We start from the raw sequence: 14,730 nt of genomic DNA on the forward strand, positions 1-14,730 counted from the left end.
ATATGGTGCCATGGTTAACCCCCCCCCCCCCCCCCCCCCAAAAACACCTCAGTCTAGCCCATCCAACAAGCCTCTTGTTCCCCCCATTCCCCCTGGCCAAGGGGCAATCCCTGGACCTGTGGTGCCCCTGGCCTGGTGTTTTGGGGGGGGCATTGCCTGGCATCTACTCGTGGTGGGGGGCCGGGTCTCGCATGCCAGGGTTGTTTTGTGTTTGTCCCTGTTAACCAAAGACACGCCCCCCCCCCCCCCCCCCCCCCGGGTGCCGTCCCAGGGAGACCTCAGCACCCCCACCCCAGGTGTCAGAAGGCCGGGGGGGGGGGGCAGGCCTGGGTCAGCGCTGCACCAGCGCCTCCCTCGGGCAGGCAGTTGGGGGGGCGGCAAGATGTAGGACCTACAAAAAGTGCAGTGAAACCTAAATGCAACCCTGCTACCTCCAGCTGTGTTTCCCTGCCCCCCCCCGGGGATAGGGGCTGCCCCCCTGTTTTGCGGTTGCCTGCCCCACAGCTGCCTGGGCCCTGTGCGAGTGTGACCGGGGGGGGGGGCAGCTACTGCCTGTGTTGTTTCTAGGAAGTGGGGAGCAGGGGGCTCTGGGGTGTTTTGGGGGGGGTCTCAAATGCAGCATTTTCTGGGCTCTGGGGTGGCGCCGGCTCACACCCCGGTCTCCTGGTGTGTTGGGGGGGGCTCGGCCCCCACAGCTCTGCCCAGCTCCTGCCCCGCTGGTCACGTGCGGCCCATGCCTGCCTGCCCCACTGCTGTGGGGAGCGTGTCGTCAGGCGGCTGGAGTTCGAGTCTTGTGCCTTGATCGCCCCCATGCCCCAGATCCAGGCCCCACACGTGACGGGCTAGCTCCATGGAGCCTGCCCCCCCCCCCCCCCCCGACCCCATTGCCCCCTTTTGCCTGCCGGCGCCTAGCTCCAACCCCCCCTTGTCCTGCCCACAGCCCCTGATTGGCCAGCACGCCCCCCCCCCCCCCCCACGAAGCTCTGGGTGGCCCTGCATGCCACCCACTATTCATTGTTACAGTTGTTCCCCCCTACACCTACCTCGCCGCCCCCCGCCCCCGCGTTCACAGACCTCATGTTGCTGCTAATTACGGGGGAGTCGGCCCAGGCCAGGCCCAGCTGCCTGTGTTATTACATGGTGGTGTAGCCTGGGGGGGGGCGGCGTTGTTCGGCCTAGAGCAGGGGCCTGGGGCGGGGGGTGTCCCACAGGGGCTGCCGCCCCGGGTGTAAACCAAAGAGGGCCCGATGGCACTAGCTGCTTTGCTCAGCGTTGGCACCGCGGGCATTGCAGCGCAGGCCATGGGCCACTGCAGGTGCCCCCAGGAGCCGGCCCGGCCCCCGGCTGCTCGCGGCACCGTGGGGGTGGCTGGGGCGGGTAAGCCGCAGCCTGGGGGCCCTGTCTGCTGCTTCGGGGTTCAGCCCGGCAAGCGGGCACCAGCTGGCGGGGGCCTGGCCTGCCAAAAACAAACCAGTTCACCCCCCCCCACGAAGGCCAGGCCGGGCGGGGGGGGGCGGCGGCACAGGCAGCGCAAGGCTTTGGGCCTGAGCCTGCACCAGCTGCCCCCCCAAATGCCCCGCGAAAGGGGCGCCGGCTCCAGCGCCACCCATCTGCTCAAGGGTCCCCCTGAAGAAATGCTAAAGCAAGGGGCTCCTTTGCCATCCCCCCACCCCCCTTGTGCTGCTTCTCCCCCCCCCCCCTTTTGCAGGAGTCAGCCCCCCTCCCCCCCCTTTAATTTATACCCAGGAGCATTTTGTACAGGTTTTTAAGTTTCGTTTCATTTTTTAAATCACTCTGGAGGTTTCTAGTTTTGTATCTTCCTGCTTTCCGTGCGCCAGCCGGGCTTGCGGCCCAGCTCCCTGCCCCCCCCCCAGCCCCGCCGGAGCAGCCCCGCGCCGCGTGTGGAAGGTTGTTTTTAAATAAAAAGGTGGGGATAAAAATCCAACAACAAAAAAAAAAACCAACCGGCTCCGTCTCCTCTGTGGTTTGGTGGTGGCCTGGGAAAGGCCGGGTGGGTTAGTGCAGCCGTGGCGTAGGGGAGCCCAGGGCCCATCTGTCACACCGCGCACAACCTGCGGAACTCACCGCCTGGGGACGGTGTGATGGCAAAGGGCCTGGTCCAGGAGGGGTGGGGAGGAACCCGTGCCCCGGTCCCACCCCAGGGGATGAGTCCCCCACTCAACGGGCAGCAGCAACGCAGCTTGGGCTATGCCGGTGGGAGGGGAAGCAGCTGGTAATGGGACCAGGCTGATGCTGGGGGGTGGAGAGGGGGCAGTCAAGGACAGTGTATTCAAGGCTCCTCTCCAGCCCGAGATCAGTGGGCCGTGGCCCTGCTTGAGGCTGAGGCCATTCGTGTCAGAGACCCAGCACGCTCGATTCATAGTGGGCAGCAGCTGGGGCTGGCTGGCACCGGGGGGGGGCCCAGGCTCAGCTCAGCTGCTGGCTGTGGATGAGCTATGGGGCAAGGAAGAGGATGGAGCCTTCAGGCAAGCATGAACCAGGCCCTTCCAGCGCTGCGTGGGGCGATTGCGCAGCCAGTGGGGGGCTGGCCCCACGGCTGTGATGCCATCCTGCCACAGGGGGCAGGCCCCCAGATCAGCGGAGCCAGGGGGCTGAGCTGCATGACAACCCCCTGCAGAGTCACGATTCAGCGAGCAGCCACTCAGGCCCCCTTGCCAGGGGCGAGCCTGGGCCCCGTGATCTAGGGTGAACGGACGCCAAATTCTAGTCATGGTAATGGGTGCCCAACTCCCTTCGGCCACTCAGCTGAGTTGTCTGAAGGTAAAGGCCTCATTTACACCCCAGGTAACGTGCTACCGGGCCCAGCTGCAAGTGCAGGCACGTGCGTCCACCCAGCCTGCAGGGAAGTAGCCGTCCGGCTCCGTGCCCCTTCCCCCAGCTGCAGGCGGCCCCTGCCTTTGTAAAGAGGCGCTGCGCTGTTTTCTGGCTTAGTATCCGTCCCTTTCCTCCGCGTTCCCAACAGCCTGCTCGCTTCGTTCGACTGTTTTCGGCGAACCCTCCCGGCTGCCACCCAGCGCTCGCTCTGGAGTGGGAACAGCTCATTCCCACCCCTCCTTTTTTCTCTCTCTAGTTGGGCTTGTGTTTTCCATGGTGCGTTACTTAGCGTTTATCAACAGCTCCAAGCAGAGCTAAGCAGGGGAGCGCCCCTCCTGCAGCAGGGAGTTCCACAGGTGCTGCCCTTTCAGGGAGAGGAGGATTTTTTCCAACAGCCCCTTAGGCACTAAAATGCTATGGCCTCCATGCTCCTAATTCTCCTAGGCCCTGCATCTGACTAGTCCCCGCTCTTCCTTCCAGACACGACGCCTGAACTTTGGAAGCCAAAAGCTGGGGGGCCGTTTACACTCTTTCCTTCCCCCTCCTCCCGATTCAGCGCCCCCCCCACCAGAAAGACCCCCCGACACCACCATCTCTATCAAATGTGGGTTTCTTTTTATTCTGGTCACGTGACAAGCACTTACTAGAGCCGTCCGTGTGGGAACACCACAGGGAACAAACAGCAGGTCTAGATTTTTTTTTTTTCCTTTAAACCTTATTAAAAATGAGATTGGTCCTAAAAATATAGAAAGAAAGAAATTTAAATTCACAAAACCTGTACATTATCAAAAGTCACTAGAACACCACATTTGGTTATATATATATATAAAAAAAGCCAGTCCTGTTCCTAGGAAAAGGAACTTCCGAACTCTTTTCTTTTAGGTTGGTTCTTCCTGGTTTATCAGACAGAGATGGGGGGGGGGGGGGGGGGAAGAGGGAGAAGGCCAGTTCTAGAAGCCCCCCCCCCCCAATAATTTACAAAACCAACTTGTTAAGGGTTCAAAAATAAAATATGTTCCACATCCCAAACGTCGTCTCTTACTCAGTCCAGAACTGATTTCTACACCATGGTGCCCCCCCCCCCCCCCCGCTAAGGAAGAGGGGGGGGGGCTTTAGGACATCTGGATTAATTGGGGGGGAGCCCAGTAGCTGGGGGGGGGAGGGGGGATTTAAAATTCAAGGTGTCATCACCAGGAAAAAAAAATTAACAACACGACATTACAGAGACTCAAACGTTCCCGACGGGAAAAACCTGACGGATCCAAATGATTTAAAAACAAACCAACCCCCCCCACCCCCCCGTTTGTTACAGCGCAGTTCTTTAGATAAAATATAAATATTTATGCATAATATAAAGTCAGTTCAAATCCACCTCTTATTTCAAAGCAAAAAAATAAAATAAAATAAAAAGTTTTTGAGGTTATTTGATAGAAAAAAGGCTACTTTTTAAAGATGGGGGGGGGGGGGACAGGGCAGGACAATGCATGACAGGGGCCTGCTTCGCTCCCAGGGCTTCCCCCCTCCCCGCTGGTCACCCTCCCACTACCCCAGGTAGGTTAGTTGATTTCAGTGCTCGTGTGGTGATGGGGGGCCCAGATGCAGCACAGCTGGATTTTCCGCTGGGGGCACCAGCCGCCGCCCCGCCCCCCCAAAGCGAGTACCCGTAATAGCATGGTTTGAGGAGCGGGGGGGGGCAGCCAGGGCATGGGGCCCCAGGGGGTTGATTTCCGCACCCTCACTCCACCTTCCGTTGGGGGCCCCCCCAAAAGGCCTAGGGGTGAGCGGGGGGGGGGGGGGGGGCGCCACCAAGGCTGAGTGAGCGGCGCTGCAGGGACTGAGTGAAGGGCTAAGGGGGGAGCTATTTCCCCCCCACCCCCCAGTATTCACCAACAGCCTGGGATCATAACTCGATATTGGGGGGTGGGGGGCCCTCAGCAGCCACTAGGTGGCGACAGTCAGTCACCGCTGCCAGGCTGGAGGAGGGCGCCTAAACCCACTAGGCAGCTGGTGGAGCAGCCAGGGTCACGGAGCCGAGGGAGTCTCTGGGTGAATCCCCTGGGCTGGGTTCCCCACAGCCCGGGCACCAGGCTGGCCTGCCCCTCGTTGCAGCCGCCCCCCACCCCGGCACAGCCACGCAGGGGGGGCCTCATGCATGGGCTGGGGGGGGGGCGCGCTAGTGGGGGGGCGCCCTTCATGGGACAGGAAGAATCAAAACAGCAGCTCCGGCTCCATGAGCCGGCAACAGGAATGGGGGGGGGGGGGGTTAGGGTTAGGGTTAGCAGTCTGCGCTCTGCCCCCCCTTCACCTCCCCGCTGGGGGGCAGCTGCTGGGCCCAGTCCACTGCCCCCGGTGCTCTTTGCCCGGGAAAGGCGGGAGGGGGGAGGGGGAGGAGCTCTGTGCTTCCTGCAAAGAGCAGGGGGGGTGGGGGAGAGGGCAGGGGAAGTGTCTGCCCCACCAGCTGTGTGTGTGTGGGGGGGGGGGGGGGACGGGCCTGACGGAAGGGGAACCCACCTGCCTGGGGGCTGGGGGGCGGCCCACACATTCGGGATCCCACACAGCCTAGCTAACGCCAGGATCCCCTGCACGAGCCTAGGTCACGCGGGGGGGGGGGGGGGGGGGGGTCCTTCCTGAGGGGCAGAGAAGGGGCTACTGACCCCCAAGCCCAGCCCTGCAGCCAGAGCCGTGTGGGTGCATCAGATCCCCCCCACCCCGACCAAAAAAGAATAGAGGGCTTAGAGGGAGGAACAGCCCTACAGCGGGGGGGGAGGGCAGCTGATCTGGCCCCGCGGGGAGAGGGGGGGGCACCACAGGGACACCCCCTCCACTAAAGTGTCTGCACTGGTAGGGCCTGAGGGGGAGAGGGGGGTACGGCCCAGGGGAGGAGCCTGGGGGGGGCAGGGAGGAGGGGGAACCTGCTGAGGGTATTATAAAGGTCCCGGAAGGTAAAGGGGGGGGGTTAAAAAGGGGGCCGGGGAAGGTCCCGGCAGGGGAGCAGCGCGTCTCGGCGTGGGCGCGAGCGGGGCCGGGCGTGAAGCGTGACGCGAACCTGGAGGGGTCGAGTGCACGTTACTGGCCATTAACGCCTGACGGCCGGCGCACGCCCGGTCCTCCTCGCACACTCCCTACAACTATTGCTATGTTCAACACGCCCAGCGAGGAGGGGGGGGGGTCGGTTTCTGTCCTCGCCTGGCCGGCTTGTTCCCGCGTCGAAAAGAAAAAGGAAACCACAGAGCGACACCCTGGCGTTTTTCTTTTTTTGGCTTACACAGTCCGGGGGGGGGCGGGGGGCAGCTGGGCCGCGGCGACGCCCCGTTATCCGAGGGGGGCCCCTCCCACGCCGTACCGGGACCAGCCTCCGGGGGCAATTCAGCAGGCAGCCAGACGGGCTCCCGTAGAGCCCGCGTTTTCGCCCTCCCCCCCAGCCCCCCTGCACCGGACGGGCGTCGGGTCAGGGGCGTGGAGGGAGGGGGGAGTCGTCCCGTCCCCCCCCCCCGCGCCCGTTTCACGGGTTAGGCGCGTGTTTTCCCTGATAAAACTCCTCCCAGCGGCTGGCGAAGAAGTGGCGCATGGCGCGCCCGGCCGAGCCCACCTCCGAGTCGTCTTCGTTGAAGGCCTGGCAGTTGTCGAAGACCAGCAGGGCGTCGGCGGCGAACTCCTCGCAGCTCATGTACCTGGGGGGCGGGGGGGGGAAGCACGGTCAGCTGGACTGAGTCACCCCCCCGCCCCCCGAATCACAGCAGCCTCTGGAGCCCCAGGAAATACCGTGAGCAGGGGGGCTCAAACACTGCCCAGGGCCACGGTGTGGACAGACCGTCCCCGTCCCCCCCATCTGCCCCATCCTGGCCCTTTCCCGCTATCCTGTGCACCCCCCCCAGCGCTCAGGCTGTATTTAACCAGCTGCTGGCTCCCTGCACTCCCCCCGCGACTTGGGGACATCTGGCCCAGACAAGCGGGCGGGCGCAGGCCCGGGCACTAGCTCCGTGCTGGGAAGCGGGGGTGGGTGAGCCCGAAAGCCTCCCCGGCCCGGGCACTGACCCGCCCCGCAGCAGCCGCGCCCGCATGGTGGCGAAGTCCATGGGGTTCTTGATGATCTTCCGGTAGCCGGGCACCAGCCGGGGGTTGACGGGCTCCAGGAAGGGCCAGGCGGCCTCGTGCGACTCCATCTCCATCAGGATGATCCTGCAGGAAGGAGGGGGGAGGTCAGCGAGGGAGGGGGCCGGGCCCCTAAGGGCGGGGTGCAGCAAAGGGACCCAGGGTGTGCGACCCCCAGTGCCCCCCCCCGGGGTACGTACTCGCAGAAGGTCAGGTCGCTGCTCTGGCCGCGGGGGGACAGTCTCCTCCGCTTGGAGGGGGACAGGCCCTCCCCTGAGTAGCGGGGCACCGCCAGGGTGTCACGCCGCCGCGGCACGGCCCGGCGCCCGGGGCTCTCCTCCTCCTCTGGGAAGCCCGCCCCAAAGAGACGCCCGCCTTTCCGCTTCTTGCCCCGCCGGGGGGAACCGGAGCCGTCGGGGTATTCGCCCCCTGCCTGCAAGGAGAGAGAGCGGGGGCGTGGGGGGGGTGGAGTCACCAGCCAGGACCGGTGGCTCTCCAACTCCAGCAGCGCAATGGGGAAACTGAGGCACGAGGGAGGCCGCTGGCCTGAGGTGTCGCAGCCACCCCCCAGCAGACGGGGAAACGGGGGGGGGGTCGTTATCGGAGCTCAGAATGAGCCGGGGGAGGGGAGCTGCAACGCAAGCGTTGGAGGTGGGGGAGGGAAGATCTGGGTGGCCCTGGGGAAGCAATTGGGGGGGGGTCCTCTGGGGGTGGTGGCACTTCCCTGCTCCCCTTGATAAAGTGGGGGAGCGGAGGGGAGGGGAGCCCGGCTCAGCCCATGCACCGTCTCCCAAGGGATCCGGGGACGTACCTGGGAGATGCAGACGGAGCAGAACCAGTCGCCGTCCGGCACCTCCGTCATCCTGGGCCGGTGGCAGTAGAGGTGGCAGCCGCGGTCACAGCCGTCACACAGCAGCAGGCGCTCGTCGTCATCCCCTTTCCGGCACACCAGGCACGTCTGGGGGGGACAGAGAGGGGCAGCCCCCAGCCCCCGACATGAGCTCAGCCTGGCCCAGCCAGGCTGGTCATGAGCAACAGGGCAGGCCACGCCCCCTCCCTGGGCAGGGCCACAACAGGCCACGCCCCCTCCCCAGGCAGGGCCAGGCATTTCTTTCTCACCCCGCTAGGTACATTCAGTCCAGATCCGGCCCCTGCAGTGGGAGGTGGCTCCCACAGAGACTCCCAGCCTTGACTCTCCCTCCTGCAGCAGGGAGTTCCACAGGTGCCGCCACCCTCAGCTTTGCTGCTTCTTCTCTGCCCTTCCCTTTTGTCCCTCGCGGCCGGGAACCACTGAATGCCCCATGCCGCCCCCTTACCACTTTGTTGACCGACTTCTCCCAGGCGATGGACTTCTCCAGCTGGTAGATACACAGGGAGACCTGGGCCGCGCTCCGGCACCGGTCCAGGGTCTGGCGCCACGTCCGCATGCGGGGAGTGATCTCGTAAGCCCTGGGGCGGCAGGGGGGGGAAACGGACACTCAACTTGCTGCATGTAGGATGCCCTGACAGGGAGCTGGTTACAAGCGAAGTATCTCTCGCAACCTGCCCAGCCCTGGGGAGGGGGTTACTTTCCAGAGGGGGAAACTGAGGCACAGAAAGGCAGGGACATGACTAAACCACAAAGCAAGGCAATGGCAGGGCTAGGAAGAGAACCCAGGAGTCCTGGCACCCAGCACCCCCCTGCTTTAAGGGCATCACCCCCATCCCACAGCCAGGAGAAGGATCCAGGAGTCCAAGCTCCCAGCCTGTGCCATAGGCGCTAGACCCCACCCAGCCTGCACTGGGGAACCGGGGGAAGAGGGGAGACACACACTCACATCTCCGTGGGGCCCACGTCCAGCGCCTCGGGGTCGCTCAGCACGGCCTTCTCCACCAGCACCTCGTGTGGGGCCCAGAGCGGCTCCCTCAGGTACCGGCGCTCCACGTTCTGCTCCAGCGCCGCCAGCCGCAGGACGGCCAGGTCCAGGGGGTTGGTGGCCTCCCGGCAGGGGGGCAGCCCCTCCCGCCGGTTCCGGATGGTGATGTCCTCCAGGGCCTCCGCCTTGTGCTCGCAGTACCGCAGGTCGTCCCGCGCCGAGTCGGGGCCCGGACACGTCCAGCCCTGGGCGGGGGGGACAGAGCCTTAGAACGGGGGGGCCAGGACCCTGGGAGGCGGGGGGTCGGTTTGCAGATCCCAGCAGCACTCAGGGGCCCTTTATCCAAGCACCAGCCCAAGCTGAGTAGCCTCTAGTCCGGGCAGGGGTCCCGGGCACGACCGCAGCAGGGCTGGGCAGCCCCCGGGCCAGGCCCGCGTCCCCTGCAGCAGCTAGGAGGAGTCAGCGCCCCGGGGGCTGGGCTGTGCCCGATGCTCGCCGGCCGAGCGGGGGGGAGAAGCAGGTTCCCTACCCGGATCTGCAGATCCGCCAGCAGGATCCGCTGCTCCAGCTCTTCCACCCACTGCAGGAGGGCGAGGTCTGTCTCGTAGGCCCACTGCGTCGCGGACCACTGGGCCAGGGCTTCCTGAGAGACGGGGTGGCCGGCGGCCGCGGGCTGGAAGATGGGATCTGGGCAGGAGAGAGGCAGGGTCTCAGCGCGGCTGCTCCCCCTTCCTCCGCCCCGGCCCCCCCCCCCCCCCCCGATCCCGCCCGCGGGTGGCGTGCTCACCGGCGGTGGCCCGCGTGCAGACCTCGCGCAGATACTCGCGGTGTTTGGTGAGGTGCTTGTGCAGAGCCTTCTCGCGGATCCCCCGCGGGTGCAGCGCCCGGACCACGGCCTCCAGCTCCTCCGGCTCCTTGAGCCACCACCAGCCGCTCCGCATCTCTGCAAGGCGGCAGCGGAGCCGGCTGAGCGCCTGGGGGCGGGGGGGTCCCCTCCCAAGTGGCCACCGCGGCGGGGAAGGGGACACCCAACAACCCCCCATCCGCAGCCAGGGACACGGCAGGGAAAGGGACCCAGGAGTCCTGACCGCCAGCCCCACGCCCAGCGCTCCCCACGTGCTGGCGCTGCGCCTTAAATCAGCAACGGGGGCTCCTGCCGCCCCATGCGTCGCCCGAGGGACAGTGGGGGGGGGATGGACAAGAAGGAGCGCCCCTCCCCTTGTGGCGCACAGAAGGGAAGTTGGGATGGGCGGGGGGGATATGAGCCGTGCCAGAGGTGATGGGTCTCAGCTTGGGGGGGGGGGAAATGGGCTGCCCCAAAGGAGAAGAGCGGAGCTGCTGGCAGTGCCCGGCGGGCGGGGGGGGGGGGTCTCACCTGGGGGCACGGGTTGCGCCATCAGCTGGGTGAGGTACTTCTGCTCGATCTGCTTGAAGCACTTGGTGGGGGGCCGGCCCCGGCGCTTGGGCTGCCCCGGCGGCTCCTTGGCCTTCTCCGGTCCCCCCCGGCCCCTCGGGCATGTGCCGGGCACCCTGGGGCTGGCGTGGAGGGGCGTGGAAGCGAGGGGGGGAGAGGCGGAGCCGTTCAGCTGGGGGGGCAGAGAGAGCGCGGGTGAACCCAGACCCCACAGGGGAGATGGACACAGCCTCCCCCTCCCCAGGACCCCAAGTGCCCCCCACCCCACGGGGCGAAGGGCGGCTCCCCAGCCCTGCTTAGAGTGACCCCTACAGGGGCCAGAAGGGGGGGGCAGCCTCACTCTGGGGATGCCCACTGTGCCCCTGCCAACAGGGAACTGAACCCTATGCCCGTCCGGCTACTACTGCCCCAGAGGGGGAAACTCTGGATCCCTTCGCCTGCTCTCCCACGCCAGCCAGTCCCCCACATCCCAGCCAGCCGCCCCCCGTGCCCCATTCCCCGGTTCCCTTTTGCACTGGGGGAGGACCCGGCTAGCTCTCACCCGCTTGCCCGCGGCCTTGGGCTGGTCCCCGGGGTGAAGGCTGCGAGACTGGGGGATGGCTTTAGCGGGGGGCTCGTCCAAGGAGGTAGCGAGGGGGGGGTCCTCATGGCAGGGCGTCCGGGGCAGCAGGTTGAACCAGGGCCCCCGTTTCTCCGCCGGCTCTGGGAAGCTCTCCTCCGAGGCGGGGTCCGGCAGCTGCTCGGGGGCTGGGGGGCTGGGGTCCCCCTTCCCGGGGCTGCTGTCCGGGGTGAGGACCGAGCCGTTGAGCAGCGTGGACTGCGTCTGGCTCAGCCAGGACAGGAAGGCCGACTGGCTGAGGTCGTGCTGGCTGGGGCAGAGAGGCACCGAGTCATCCAGGAGCCCGTTGAGGGGCGGGGGTTTGGGCCCGCCGGGCCGGGCCGGCTCCTCTTTGCTCTTCCGCGGCCGGCCCCGGGAGCGGGCGACCGTGCAGTTCTTCCGGCCCCCGCGGATCGGCACCACGACTGGTTCCTTCTTCACCGGGGAGATCTCGGGGCTTTCCTCTTTCTCCTGCACCCGCTCCGTGTCCGTCGGCGCCTCCTCCGCAGCTGCAGGGGGGGTGGGAAGAGATCAGAGCTGTGGCGGCCTCTCCTCTAGGGGGCCGTTAGAGCCCCCCCCCCACACACACAGGGCCCCGACCCGGCTCACCTGCCTCGGAGCCCTCCACAAAGATCCCGCCCAAGTGGGGCAGGACCCAGTACCGCCTCCGGTAGCGGTCCTGGCCCAGGGACGCAGCCCGCAGCGTCTGGGAGGCGTGGAGCAGCTTCTTCCGGAAGAACATCTGCCTCTGCGGGGGGGGAGAGAGCGGCGCGGGTGAACGGGGGACACGCGGGGGTACCGCCTGCCGGGGGTTGTCACGGACAGGGCCGGGCCAACCTTACCTTGGCCAGCTTCTCGATCTGTCTCTCCAGCTCCGAGACGCTGGCCGCGGGAATGCTGCCCTGCAAGGGGGGGGAGAGGAGACGGTCAGGAGGGGCGAAACCCCCCGGCCCACCACCCTCTGGGGTCTGATTCCCCGGGATCGGCATATGGGACCCCTAGGCAGAGGGGAGAGTAGTGGGCCCACCCCCTTTACCCCTTATACGTCAGCAGCTCCCATCACTGGGGGGGGGTGGGGGTGGAGTCTCGTCACCAGCACTGGCTCACCCTTGTGCTGTTGCCCCTATGGTACAGATGGTGAAACTGAGGCATGGGGAGGGGGGAAGTTTGCGTGAGTCAGCAGCAGAGCTGGGAAAAGAACCCAGGAGTCCTGTCTCCCCATCTCCTCTGCTCGAACCACGAAACACTGCCTCAGAGCCAGAGGGGAACGCCCCCACTAGGAGCCCCAGACCCCACTCCCACCATGCGGCTACCTCCTCATCCTTCCGGGATTTCCGGCCCCGGATCTCTTCCTCCTCTGCCTCCAGGCCGCTGTTCTCCTCCGTGATGCGGGAGCTGCGCCGCCGCGGCCCCTCATCCAGGCCCGTGATCTCCGACTCCGGGCGGCCCGTCTTCTTGGCCAGGGCAATTTTCAACCTGCAGAGCCCGCACAAGGAACATCCTGAATGCCCGGCTATGAGGCTGACTCCCTAAACCGCATCCCCAGACAGAGTTTTGTGGCGCCAACAGGCTCCGGCTCGAACCCCCGTCGTTTGTCACCAAGCACAAGTGACTCGAGGTCAGAAAAACGCACGAAGAGAACCAACGCCGGGCCAGCAGATGCCATCACCCACTGCAGGGCATCCCCGCTGGGATATTTAACCGCGGTCCGTCGGCATGAATTGGGCTGATCAACTGACCCGCTTGTCAGAGGCTCCCCCCCCCACCGCACCCCAGGAAGGCAGCCAAGCTCCCTGCCTCCTCCCGGCCCCAGCCCACCGCAGGAAGCCCCGAGCCGCACGGACCTGCGCAGCTTGCCCTCGATGATCCACTTGTTCCTCCTGTAGTTGGACATGCTCTCCAGGGTCTTGTCGATCTCGCTGCAAAGACAGCCCCGAGTTCAGGAGACCCGGCAGAGCCGGACCTCACCCCCCCACTCGCCCCCACCGGGCCCCCGTCGGACAGCAACGGAGCGACGCTGCCAGGGCGCCCGGGCCGGATCTCGCCTCCCGGCCCAGCCTGTTGGGTCCTGGCCCAGCTGGGGAGGGCAGAGCGCAGCGCAGAGACTACGAGTCCCAGCATGCAACACTCCAGCCTGGATTAGAGCAAAGCTTCCCACACCCACCGGATAGCAGCATTGCATGCTGGGACTCTTGTCTGCAAGCTGCCTGACCACTCGGCTCATAGCAGCCCAATGCATACTGGGATATGTAGTCTCCGTCCTGCCCCAGGGTGGCCCAATGCATGCTGGGAAATGTAGTCACCCTGGCCTGCAGCCAGCCAAGGGTGGCCCAATGCATGCTGGGACATGTAGTCTGTCCTGCCCCAGGGTGGCCCAATGCATGCTGGGACATGTAGTCTCCCTGGCCTGCACCAACCCCCAGCTCAAGGTGGCCCAATGCATGCTGGGATATTTAGTCTCCCTGTCCTTCCCGAGCCCCAGGGCAGCCCAATGCATGCTGGGACATGTAGTCTCCCTGGCCCACACCACCCTGTTAAAGGTAACAGCTGTGTTTGGCTCCATGTTATATGCAGCCCCCCCCCCCCCCCCAAATAGGGCACAGGCGGCCCCACCACTCCGGCCCCACTCCTCACTTGATGATGAGGGCGCTGCCGTCCAGCTCGTTGACCAGGAAGGCGAGGACGGCCGCCTTGCGGTCCGGAGGCAGCGCCTGGAAGGGCTTGGTCCGCAGGCCGTGGCACAGGTCGGCGTCAGCCCCGCAGGCCACGAGGAAGCAGCGCAGGATCTCGGAGACAGTGTCTCGGTTCAGGCTGATCTCGGACACCTTCTCCCCGAGGATCTTCAGGGACTGGGGGGAGAGGCGGAGAGGAGTTAAAGCAGCAGAGTAGGGGGGAGGGTCCATGAGGATTTTGGGGGCGGGGGGGGAAGCACAGCCAGATCCTGACCCCACAATGCTCCACCTCACACAGGAAGTCTGTGGCAGAGCAGGAAATGGAACCTGGGATTTCCCTGATGCCCTAACCACTGGGCCATCCTACCTCTCACAGCCCCACTTCCCCGCCCCATCCCTGCGCCCCACCACACACTCCCCCTCCTTCCCCATGCTGCCCCTCCGTGCCGTGTGGTTTATACGTATGACCAGATAGCAAGTGTGAAACATCGGGACGGGGTGAGGGGTAACAGGCGCCTAGATAAGCAAAAGCCCCGAATATCGGGACTGTCCCTATAAAAATCAGGACATCTGGTCACCCTGGCAGGGCCCTACCAAATCCACAGCTGTGAAAAACATGCCAGGGAGTGTGAAATCTGACCGGCATAAGGACCCGATTTGACAGCTAGAGCTGGAGAGCAGCAGTACAGAAATAAGGGTGGCAACACTGTGACCCCACTACAACAGCCTCATGACCCCCCCTCCCCCCGCACGGCCCCCTTTCGGGTTGGGACCCCCACGGTGACACCACCCTGAAATGTCACATTTTAAATACCTGAAACGGTGAAATTTATGATTTTTAAAATCCTAGGACGGTGAAATTGAACAAACCGGACCCTGTCCCCCCCGCGGCTCGAGGGGCCCGGCTGGCAGCTCGGCTCTCACCCACCTACCTGGCAGTAGGAAGGGAGGCCAGGGTCGTAGAGGACGGCACGCAGGAGCCGCACCAGCAGGTCCTGCACCTCGCCCAGGCTGTCGCCCACGCCGAACAGCCCCTCCTGCAGGGTGCCGAGGCTGGGCACGTCTCGGGCCACGTTGAAGCCCAGCACCTTGCCGTAGGTGTGCAGGAACTCCACGACGGTCAGGCAGTCGGAGAAGGCCCCGCTGGGCAAGACGAGGCCGGGGATGCGGGAAAAGGCTGGCAGGGGCTGCGGGAGCAAGACGAGGAGCGTGGGGGGGATCAGAGGGGTCTAGCGGGCGGAGCGCCGACCTGGGAGCCAGGAG

The 14,730-nt window shown here is 65.4% G+C and overlaps 1 protein-coding gene across 5 annotated transcripts in view; it reads right to left on the minus strand.

Moving 5' to 3' along the window:
- Nucleotides 1–3,427: 3,427 nt before the first annotated feature.
- BAZ2A (bromodomain adjacent to zinc finger domain 2A) overlaps nt 3,428–14,730 on the minus strand; it is a 31,301-nt gene continuing 19,998 nt past the window's right edge. For 2 of the 5 annotated variants that reach the window (XM_067529657.1, XM_067529656.1), the window contains exons 14-29: nt 14,400–14,654; nt 13,430–13,644; nt 12,640–12,714; nt 12,109–12,271; nt 11,638–11,697; nt 11,405–11,543; nt 10,739–11,304; nt 10,159–10,369; nt 9,571–9,726; nt 9,313–9,470; nt 8,745–9,028; nt 8,244–8,376; nt 7,739–7,885; nt 7,128–7,360; nt 6,871–7,014; nt 3,428–6,506 (exon numbers count right to left, since the gene is read on the minus strand). In XM_067529657.1, coding sequence (XP_067385758.1) covers nt 6,338–6,506; nt 6,871–7,014; nt 7,128–7,360; nt 7,739–7,885; nt 8,244–8,376; nt 8,745–9,028; nt 9,313–9,470; nt 9,571–9,726; nt 10,159–10,369; nt 10,739–11,304; nt 11,405–11,543; nt 11,638–11,697; nt 12,109–12,271; nt 12,640–12,714; nt 13,430–13,644; nt 14,400–14,654 — 3,108 coding nt within the window. In that variant the 3' untranslated portion in view covers nt 3,428–6,337. The remainder of the gene's footprint in view (nt 6,507–6,870; nt 7,015–7,127; nt 7,361–7,738; nt 7,886–8,243; nt 8,377–8,744; nt 9,029–9,312; nt 9,471–9,570; nt 9,727–10,158; nt 10,370–10,738; nt 11,305–11,404; nt 11,544–11,637; nt 11,698–12,108; nt 12,272–12,639; nt 12,715–13,429; nt 13,645–14,399; nt 14,655–14,730) is intronic. The other 3 variants (XM_067529658.1, XM_067529659.1, XM_067529660.1) reach the window with 3 other exon arrangements.

This window comes from Emydura macquarii, unplaced genomic scaffold, assembly GCF_026122565.2.
Source record: "Emydura macquarii macquarii isolate MOO-44397 ecotype Brisbane River unplaced genomic scaffold, CSIRO-AGI_Emac_v2 contig_2994, whole genome shotgun sequence".
NCBI lineage: Eukaryota > Metazoa > Chordata > Testudines > Chelidae > Emydura > Emydura macquarii.